At 34.3% G+C, this 11,623-nt stretch overlaps 1 protein-coding gene across 1 annotated transcript; it reads right to left on the bottom strand.

Moving 5' to 3' along the window:
• Positions 1 to 1,030: 1,030 nt before the first annotated feature.
• LOC114720816 (protein SIEVE ELEMENT OCCLUSION B-like) lies at positions 1,031 to 7,696 on the bottom strand. The gene is made up of 7 exons (XM_028906536.1): positions 7,562 to 7,696; positions 7,367 to 7,450; positions 4,598 to 5,040; positions 3,789 to 3,883; positions 3,548 to 3,684; positions 2,282 to 2,803; positions 1,031 to 1,732 (listed from the first exon to the last, which is right to left on the bottom strand). Exons 3-7 carry the CDS (start codon positions 5,038 to 5,040, stop codon positions 1,031 to 1,033), a joined length of 1,899 nt encoding a protein of 632 aa, XP_028762369.1. The 5' UTR covers positions 7,367 to 7,450; positions 7,562 to 7,696.
• Between the last annotated feature and the right edge of the window lie 3,927 nt (positions 7,697 to 11,623).

Genomic DNA, 11,623 nt, shown 5'->3' with positions numbered 1-11,623 from the left:
AAGTATCAGTAAGAGAGACAAAAATGCCTTAAAAAGCGTCATCAAGAGCAAATACTTTTAGAAGATATTCTTAATTTATTTAAATTAGGTAAGCAACTCTTATATTAAGAATGGAAGATAGTACTTGATAATTTTATTTTGTTTGTTTCAATAGCTATTAGTTGTTCTTCTATTATATTTTTTTCTCTTTTCCTCTTTAATTTCTATTTGGACTCTATGCTGTATTTTTCTGACTTTTTTTTTGGACTGAAAGTATTTTTCTGACTTGACTTGTGGGCTTCATACAAACGTACGTATATAGCCCACTTTAGTTTAAAATTTTGTAATATTCTTATTTTTAGTGCGAAATTGAAGTTATATAATTTTAAGTGAAGAAAAAAGAGTAAGGCATAAAAGTGATAAATTAAATAATTTTAACGAATAATTAAAAAAAAACCCTTAAGAACAAATTTTATTGTAAATAATAATGAATCACAATCAACTTTTACATAACAACAAAAGCACACTATATTTGAAGCCTTTATTCGAAATCTAATGAGATAGGACATCAAAGAGAGGCTAGCTAAAATCACACATCCACACATCCCTATTCAAACAGTTAAAACATTGAACATAGTATAACTACTTAATAATGAAACAAGCCTTCATCAATAATTTCAAGGGTGAAATATGAGAGAGGGATAGAAAGAGAAAGGTGGACCCCATTTCCGTCATGCTAGGTCTACTGTGCATCTGAGCTGGCTATCCTATGACGAAGAAAATTTGGTGAGAAGTAGTTTAAAATGAGAAATATAAGCAATCTAATCACTAAAACGTTTTACAACAAGTAAACAGCATGTACTTGTTGCCGCTGTTTCCTGCACCAGAATTTATCATTACATGCTGTCTACTTGTTATAAAAACTTTTAGTGATTAAATTGCCTGTACCATACTCACTATTTTCCGAACTGATTTTGATAAGATTCAGACCAATTCAAAAATGAGATTCACAAATCTCTTTCTATTCCTCTCTCTCAACATGCATCAAACCCTACCTCATAATCTCAACATTGCCACCACTAGCATCAGCATCATTGATAACATTGCCACCACTAGCATCAGCATCATTGATAACTTCATCTTTGTGTCCATGGCAGCAAGTGTATTCTGCTGATTGTAAGTTCATTTTAAGCCCACAATCTGGGCAATAAACAGGATCATATATATTACTCAGATAATTCTTCAGCACCATCTGACGACAATGAGCAGCGTGATGTGGCAACTGTGACTTCAGAGATTCATAGTAATTTCTAAGAGACACGTCGAACCCAGAATCCTGCTCGATGTTGTGTTTCCATAAATCAAAATCATCCAGTGTCTGGTAGAAACAATCGCCCCGACCAAGCAGTTTAACATTTGGGCCTTTGCTCAGAAGAACCCAGCCGGAATGTTCTTGTCGGAGGCCGAGGAAGGACTTAACCTGCCGGAATGTGTCCTCGTCGATATCCTCCGCCTTCATCCTCCTCATGCTGTCAAATGTGCTCTCTACATAAGACCAGAACCTAGCAACAGTGTAACGTTCCTTGTGCTCTTTTCCATGGTGAGAATAATTTATGCAAATATCTAATCTCCTGATATTCTCGTGATCTTTTTTAATTCTCTCCAGTGCTTCTGGCATCTTGTCCAACCACTGATCATCGTACCAGTCAGTTTCGGTGCGTCCATAGATAATGATGTAATCCTCATCATTGATCTGATATTCACAAGCACAAAGAAGTTATTCATTTTAATCCTCAACGGAGGATATATAGTGCTAAGACAAAAACTACTCCTAGTATATTCTGTGGGAGTTCTTCCTAATATTCTCTTGCCCCTATTACTCCTTCGTTGCTTAATATAATATCAAAGGGGCCAAATTCATAGAGATCAGCGAAGCTGTTTGTCTAAATATATCTTTCTTCTTTCCAACACAGGAAAATTGCCCATAAATACCTATTTGGAGAATTAATTGCTTAATGATACTTGAATTCGAATACTAGTACTTGCTGAGTATGAAATTTCCTCCCAAAATCTAACCTCTAATTAAATTACTAAAAATGGTAAAAGCATTTATTGGGGGTTGGAAAAACATTTTGTAAGAGTATATGTAGAAAGATTTTATAAAACTTCCGAGATTTTTTTTTAAAATCTTATAAAAAAAAGACCAGGGCCGTAGGAAAGTAACTACTATGAAAAGAGAACATGTTAGTTAAACTATGCCCTACGAATAAAATGTTAAAAATTCATGTACGTACGTACGTACCCAACTATTGATTTGGGGAATGGTTTTCTTCAACTCAGTCCAAATCCAGTTCCATTTCTGAACATGAGGCAAATCATCACCTTTGCGCCATGGGAAAGCTTGGAGTTCCCAAGTGAACAACATGTGCAACGCATTGTCGTTTGTGAGCCTACCTTGAGGATTAAACACAGGCACTATAGGATTATTATTCTGATACTTCAATCTGTCTCTGATCAGCCTCTTGCATATTGCAGGAATAATCGTGTAGTCCACCACGTACCACTTCATCTTCCTCCTCATCTCTTCGAACTGTCTCTTGTTGCTGCTGCCTGAGATGAAGTTGTCTCCTTCTAATTCTTCTTCATCAACAATGGGGGCCCACAGAATCTTGAACTCATCTTTTCTGAATCCGTTTACAATTCTTGGATCACTCTGTTCCAGTCCCTCATGGATTTTCCTCAGAAGATATGTCTCATCATCTATACTGTCCAGCCCAGAAAGAAACAGCACAACATGCTTCGTCCTGAAAACTTCTATGCTCACCTGCTCATGCCCAAAAAAAAACAGAAAAAAGAAAGAAACCCTTTAACTGATCTGTGTGATCGGTGTCATTTTCATAGAAAAGTTAATATAATATCAATCAGCTAGTGTTGCTGCACACGTATGCATGTTATAAGTCCCACACCGGGAATTTCAATGGATTCTTTCACCACGTAATGTTAGTTTTTTGAGATGAACCATTCCTCTGAACTTGTGATCATTACAATGCATGCGCACACACCGTATGCACATTTATTTATTAAACAAGATAGAGTTAGTACTACCTCCAATCCTAATTATAAGACCCTTTTTGTAGACCTCCAATCCTAATTATAAGACCCTTTTTGTAGACCTCCAATCCTAATTATAAGACCCTTTTTTATACCTCCAGTCCTAATTATAAGACCTCTTTGTAGTATACAAATAGGGTCTTATAATTAGGATCGGAAGTAGTATTATCTTTAGTTTTTTAAATTTAACCTCCTTTTTGTTTTGGTCTTTGAAATTTAAAATCAACGGGTTTTAGGGACAAATAACGGTGTCTTGGGATGGCAGGACCAAAAATTTTTTCAGGCAAGACAGAATGAAGTCAAATTTATGAACTAAAACCACTGATGATTTTAAATTTCAGAAATTAAAATCAAAATGAAATCAAATTTCAGAAACTGAAAATAGCATTAAACCCAGTAAAATAGGTTCAAATTAAGATGATAAATTGGATTCTTGTTCAATATATAATACACAAACCATATCTCCAGTGGAGCCGTCATAGACATGTGGGTCATTCACATCTCTACGGAAAAGCAGGCACTTCAAGACCTGTACGATTTCTGTGGGAGTTTGAAACGCTATCCTATCGCGGTATCGATAATCATCTATGTAGGCTGCAATAGAAATACAATGGTAGTTTATATGTATGTATAGATGAACTTATATTAACTTGAATTCAATGAATTTTGTGTCACAAAAATAGAAATGAATGAATTACCTTTCTCACGGTCTATCTGGATTAGATAATCCTTGAGCCTCATGTCAATGGTGGAGATCTTGCTGCCAATATCGGATAATTTATACCTGCCCAGCCTGAATCCACAATATAAAGTGTGATTCCCATTAAGAATATCTTCGTTAAGAAAAAAAGAAGAAAAACCGTTGAATGTTTATTTACTAGCGTTTTGAATGTTAACTTTTTTTGAAAAAAGTGGTTGCACAATAATTATGAATTATAATTATTACTACTAAATAAGAAAGCTAACTAAATTAAGGAGTTTGAGTTACGCATGATATCGACCACATGCATGACATAAATATGAGAAAATTTAAAATCAAATTTTATTATGTCATTCAAAATTGATACAGGCGTACATCATACCAAATTTAAACTTCATCCACACGCATCCAATAGTTTTATACACAAACATGTAATTCAAGTAAATATTGGGTTGGTATCACTTTTAATCCTTTGAATTTGACTTATTTTGATTTTGGTTTCTAAAATTTGAAACTAGTTGTTTTGATCCCTGGAATTTAACTTCATTTTGGCTTTGATCTCTAAAAATACTGTTTCTAGGACCAAAAATTTTTAAGTGGACCAAAATGAAGTCAAATTTCATGGGTTAAAATCACTTATTTCAAATTTCATATGAATCAAAATAAACTAATGATGCCAAACCAAAACAAAATCAAATTTTAAGGATAAAAGATGATATATATTAATCAAACGTGTGTGCGTGTGTATATTTTGAGAGAGAGAGAGAGAGGGAGAGAGACAGAGAGACAGAGAGGGAGACAACTTACGGATGGCCAGAGAGAATATCCATGTGAGAAGCCAAAATAACAACGGTGAGGACAGTCCAGTAAACCAAAGCAGGGAATTCATGCATGGCTTTCTCCAAAGTTGGAATGTTCTTGCCGTCATAAGTCTTCATTATACTCTCCAACCTAACCATATGTCCAACGGTTATGAGCACATTCTTCACCACAACGTTGTAGTCGTAGATGTCCCTATTTTTGCTTATGACATGAACATTGCTCAACACAGCCAATGAGTTTCCGAGGCTGCTATCTTGTCTTTGAAGCCACTGTTCATATAGATGCCAGAAAATGCCATATTCTAAAGCAAAAGCTGCCAGTGCTGTCACTGCTTTTGCACACCATGAGTATGAGTCCAGAGTTTTTAGTATTGACATTGTTGTTTCATGGGCGTTTGTGTGGTACTCATGCCTCTGTGTCCCCCTCATCTGTCATCATCATGCCAAATACTACTTAATGACTGATAAAGCCCAATTTTTATACATTTTATCCCACATTAAATTAGGATTTAAATGATAATTTTGAGCTTAATTAGACTTTTTATGCATTATTGGATAAATTGGTTGATTTTTGGATTTTGCATAAAAATTGAGATTTTGGATTAAAAATATAAATATTTTGTGATTTCCTATTTTTGACTTGGAATTAATTTTTCTATTTCTTTGGAAACAAGTCTCATATTTTTAGAAAGTTTTGCATTTTCTTGCCTAATTTTTGTACAGATTTAATATTTAATTTTTGATTATATTTGGATATAATCTACATTAATAGATGCACTTAAATTCTTGTAGGTCAAGAAAGGAGCACATAGGAAATCCAATGGTGCAAGATTGTTTCTTGGAATCTAAGTACAATCCAATGGCTAATATCAAGTGGATAAATTAATTACTAATGGGCTTGAGCTTTGGATCCGCAAAAATTTCCTTTTCCCTCATTATGCTATTTTCCTTATTTTTAGAGGAGGGAGGCACGCCTAAAGATACCTCCTTTCCATTCTCCATTGAGGACGCACGGATACCATTCCCCCAACGTAAAATCTTCCCCTTTCACCACTACTCCTCTGGCCTCACGCCCTTTCCCATTTTTCCTTTTCATTCCACGTCCACCTAACAACCACCATATTCCATCATAATCATCCATTCATTTTTTTCTCACTACATGCACAGCTTCTCATCTACACCCATCATTCATGGCCGTGGCATCTAACAACTTTGGAGGAAGAAACACGTTGATGGAAGCTTAAGCTTATTTGGGAGGCAACTTGGGAGGAGCATGGAGGAGACTAGAGCCTTGGGCTAGCAATTGAAGACCACAAGAGAGTGATGTTTCATTTATCTTTTTAATTCAAGGACTTGAAATTGTTTAGTTTTAAATGAGTTCAAGTTGTAATTTTGTTGAGACAATTTAGTTCTAGATTGTCGATTTTATTCTTGGATTAAATTGATATTTGGATCTTATTTGTGCCAAGATACTTGTTGGAATTTATGTTTAGAACCTTTGCATTGTTAATTGAATTTATAATTGAGTTTTCATTATGAGTTTAATTATCAACGTGGTTTGAATTGCAAAATTTGAGTTCTTTTGCCTCTTAATTGTTTAATTAAGTTGGTTAATTGTCTAGTTGTTTAACTGGATGATTTCAAACATAATTTCCAGAATTAATTTGAGATATCTTCATTGGTTTTAATAAGCTTAATTGACCAACCTTATACTGTTATGAGTTCTCTAATGGTTTAAGGGTTTTTGAGATTAAGGGTTCCCTTTATTTCAAGTAGGTAATTAAGTTTATTAATTCCACTCTCTTATCACTTTCCTTTGGTCTAATTAACTAATTAAGGTTATGAAGGTTAAATCCATGCAAATCCTAAGTTGTCCCCTCTACCGTACCTGAAGAGAAATCTCTGAATTTTTACTTGCTAATTCTCTTTGCTTTCTGATTAATTTTCTTTATTCATTATTTTTTTTCTTCAAAAAACCCCCCAAAAATTGCATTGTATTCATTTAGTTTAGTTTAATTTTCATATAGATTTTAGGATATTTGCATTTTCCATTTAGAATTAGAATTTTGCATTTTAGTTTAGGTCCAATTTATTGCTTTTTTTTTATCACCTAAATTTTCACCTAAAGAAACCCACAACTTGCTCCTTGGAAGTAATGACCTAGGTCGATCCTAAACTACAAATTAATTAGGACCTAGTTTAATTGAGTGCTTTGACGACAAAAGGCATCATCAATGACCATCTGATTAATTAAAAAGAATAGAATTGGAACCATGGTTCTAGGATCAAAAGGCCAAAAGCAATTGTGTTTGGATTAGCTTTTTGAGGGTGATTTTATATCTGAAGTAAGCATGTGAGAGGAATTTCCTCTCTACTTGTGTGAAAGCGCTTTTTAAAGTGTTTTTAAGGGTTTTCAAACTCTATAGCTTCTAAAACTAAGGTTTTGGGTTCAAATTAAAATGACGGTTTTGGGGCTGAAGAGTGAACATATTGCTGAAAGTTTCCCAATTACAAAATTTCATTGCCTAAGAAAACTTGAAATTTTTCAAGGACTCATGAAGTGCAACCTATTTTTAGCAAGTATGTGTAGCTTTTCTTTAGTTATATGCAAGTTATCTTCAACTATGTGAAAAATGAAAGATATTTGCATATAGCTGAGTATATCCTAATACTAGATTGGTGCAGAAATAGAAATTTAGGAAAATGAAACATTCTTTGATATACAAGTATAAATAATGCATGTTTGAGTTACAACCTGACAAGCAAAACGCTTGAGTAGATCTATCGGTGGCTCCAGATTGGCAAGATAAGTCTTGTCCAGCTTCTCCAGCGGATCATGCTGTAACAAACAATACAATTTGTAGATCATATATATTACTGTAAGAAGATGCAATACTTTTTCATCAGAGAGAGAGAGAGAGAGAGAGAGAGAAGGAAGATCTTTAATTACCTTTGTGCTGGGATCAGAAGTACGAAATGAACGAACAAGAATGTCCGACACAACACTGAAAAGAGCCTCTGGGTCAAAGGTTTCGCCAGGCTTGTTCACGACATAGCAATCGTAAACCAAACCCAAGACCTGCTTATCATCTAGGGTTAGTGGCTTCACGTTTGAATCCGGCATCACCATTCTCACCGACGTGGTTGTCGAGGCCATTTTGCATATTAGGTTTCGAATCAAGCAAATGACGTCTTGTGTACTGTTAATCTGCAATCACCATGCAGCGCAGTACCATATTTATAGGCTTATGGTTGCATCGGGACAAGAGCAAAGAGTATAAATCACTTTACCGGAGCCATATAATTTATTATTTTTACTCGACTATAACTCAATTCCTAAACCTTAACTTGGTTCTTATTATTTTAACTTGGTTGAAATTTAGTCCTTGAATTTTGACTTAGTGCAATTCAATGATTAAAGTATTGTCTTGGTTGAAACTCAGAACAAAGCCTTTGATTTGGCGCAACTTGGTACTACCTCCGGTTCTAATTATAAGAGCTAGTTGATTAATTAATTTTAGGAGATTAAGAAAATAAGTTAAATTAGTTATTTGTAATAAACATGTGTTATTTTTCTAAAATATCCTTACTAATCAAGTGTATTAGCTATAATTATCATTATTAGAAGGACTATCTTGGAAAGAATATATAAATATGAGAGACAAAACGGAGTCAGATCTTATATTTAGGACCAAAATAAAAGTTAAATGAGGTCTTATATTAAGAACTGGAAGTATATTAGGTTTTAATTAAGTCAAAATTATAGGGATATTGAGTTACACAAACTTAAAGATTAGGGACTAAATTTCAATCGAGTCAAAACCATAAAAATTTAGCATTACAGAGTTAAAGTTTTGGGATTAAGTTACGATTGAAACAAAACTACATGAAAGTAATTATTTTTCATAAATGTGTGTAGTTTATTAGCTAGCCTTTCTCTTATCCCTAGTAAACATGAAATCACGTGTCCTTTATTTAAGCTGATAATGATGTGCGTGGAATAACAAGTAACTTTGAAGCATGTTTCGTCCATTTCTTCTTCTTTTTTTTCTTTTTTTTATGTTAGAACTTTAACTTTTCAGAAGAAAGATGCCATGTGGATGTCTTTTTTTTTTTTTTGGGTTCTAACCCTTCAAGGAAAGAATAGGTTGCAATATACTAAAGCTAAAAGGGAAGCAGAATATTATAAGATTGTGAACACTGCAAAGAACAAAGAAATCAGGTGTACGTGTCACGTTTTCCAGGAACATAGGACTTCAAATATAAATAATTAATGTAAAGATACACATAGAAATCAGTTTTAAGAATAAGATGTTGGTAATAGCTCGCCTTTTCCCTTTTTCAAAACAAAGGCTGCAGAATTAATGAATCAATCTTGACTATTTAATTAGTATAAGCTGACTCTAATAAAAGAAGTTATCCATTTGTCTCGATGCAAGTTAAAGTAAGAGGAAAAAAAGATGTCTAGAATAGCGTCATCAAGAACACATGCTTTTGGCCCAAAAAAAGGCCCATAGTTAGTGACTGAGGAATTAATGTTAACTTGGAATATTTCTTTTTGGTATATTCTCCAACCGACAACCAATGCTTAATATTCCTTTCTAGCTATAGAAATCACAGGAGTAGCTATCATATCTAGCAAGAATTCACAAAAATATCTAGCAAGCTTATTAGTTGGAAAAGGTTCTAAAGAAAATAAAATCATGATTGATTATATCTATACTATCTTTTTTTTTTATTTATCTAAAGGTGAAAAAGGAATGTTGAGAAGATGAGGGAGAGAATTTTGAGAGGATCTGAATCCCCTTTATTAGGTTTCAATCTGTATAAACTCGGCCCATTAACAGCTCTTTAAAAGTAAGTGTATAATATCAATATATAATACTCTCGTCTCCATTTTTATGCTTTCATTAGTCGCATCTTATTCTAGAAATATCATATGCATAAAAATTTTGCAGATCAAACTAGGCATATAGATAAGAAGAGATGCAGAATTTTAGCCCAAAATCAAGGTCCACCTTTCTCTTGATCCATTTACCGCCCATCGTCACTTGATTTTTTTTTTAGACTTGGTCTTATCTTACCAAACCAACATAGGACTTTATTTGACACATGCTTCGTTTTTCACAACATATACATGCAACATCCACACAATATAATACCCCAGACAAACAACAGATAGGTCCAGAGAACAAACCTAAGTAGCACACAACGAAGATACATAAAGAACCTAAAACACACAGATAATTTATTCATTATTATACGTAAAGCAAACTAGCTCATGGATGAATGATCATGGAGTCCACTTGGATTTCAGAACCAGGTTGTCAGTCTCGCCGTTCATTTTCTCTGATGATGAATGCTGATAATGGACCCCATGGCAACATTTGTAGCAGACAAATTCAATCTCCATTATCTTCTTCCGACAAGACGACTCAAGACGAGTGATGGAAATCGGAATTCTCGATCGAATGTTGTTCAATTCAAAGTGGAGGCAATGATCAGGAACACTAGGCTTCATTTGATTACAATAATTTATAAATGCATTGCCAAATCCTTGAAGCACTTGAATGTTAAATCTCCAATCATCAAAGTTCTCCAGTACACTCGTTGTTACAGGATCTTACCCCAAAATCAGAACTTTCTCGCCTTTGCTTACAAGAATCCAAGCCCTGTCATTCTTGTACGAGAGTAATGTTTGAATGTCTTTAAGGATAGGGTCTTGTTCGTGGCTGTTTCTCTGAACTAAGCTTAAGAAACAGTGTGCTATGTTGTCCCAGAACTTTGATGAAGGGTTTGGATCAGACACCTTGTGAGTTTGAAATGCTCAATTGTTGCGTCTGCTTGCCTGATGATTGGATCCTTTTTAATGGCATCTATTAATGTACCAATCCTTTGTGTCCGGACAGCATCAGTCCCTCCATAGATGATAACGTACTTCTCGTCCCAAATCCGTATAGGTCGTCAAAAATTTCATGGTCCATTAGTTTCTTGGAAAAGAAATGAAACTGCCATGTGTGTGTGTGTCTATATATATATATATATATATATATAATGCACTGCAAACCACATTCTTCCCATGAATATTGTACCTTCTGCCCTTGGGCGCCTTGTATAATATGGAGGACTCGAGTTTATGCTATACAAAGTAAACATGCGAGAGGAGATTTTTCTCGTGATGTGTAAAAATGACTTTTTGTAAGTGATCTAAACACAAACTAAATAGGAAAGACAAAAACTACTGATTATGTGCCTCTCCTAAAGTGTACATAACTCAAAAGGAAAAATGTAGAGTCGCAATACACACACACACACACTCCTTCCGGTCCATTTTATAAGATGCTTTTAAGTAAGTTGGTTAAAGTGTCTTGATTTTTTAGAAATTTGAGTGACATTCAAGTAGAAAAGGATCTTGTGTGTAGAGTATCCATGCAATTGTCTTTTTCTACAATAAATATGGTCGCAATCTAAAAACGAGGACCATTTTGGAAGAACAAAATAAATAAATCTTATATATATTTTGATACAACAAAAGTTTATAGAAGATAACGAAAGAAGTAATACATATACGTATATACATATATACATATGCGTACGCATGTATGGACATGTACAGCCATTTCTCACAATTTGAATTAATGGAAGTGAGACATAACTCTCTTTTCTTTCATTATACAACTTTGCTTTAGGTAAATTGGATTTTGGAGGATACAATTTTGGGACATCTAGTGCATGAATATATCGAAGATGATTTTGGGTAAAAAAAACACTGATTACTTGACTTTGGAACTTACCCATTTTCTGATCTCTGGATAAAACTTAGTTGCTTCGTTCCAAAACCAGTTCCATGGAACAATGAGAGATCCTTCACGCTCAGGTCGAAATGGGAAGGCTTCGATGTTTCAAAGGAAGATCATGTGAAGTGCATTTTTGTGTATCACTTCACCTCTAGGGTTTGTGATGACGACAATAGGACTTCCCTGGTAATGCCACTCCTCTTCTAGAACCTTCT

This window comes from Neltuma alba, unplaced genomic scaffold, assembly GCF_004799145.2.
Source record: "Neltuma alba isolate B1F8T4 unplaced genomic scaffold, ASM479914v2 tig00012000_pilon, whole genome shotgun sequence".
NCBI lineage: Eukaryota > Viridiplantae > Streptophyta > Magnoliopsida > Fabales > Fabaceae > Neltuma > Neltuma alba.
Note: the sequence above shows the minus strand (reverse complement) of the source record. Positions and strands in the feature narration are given on the sequence as shown.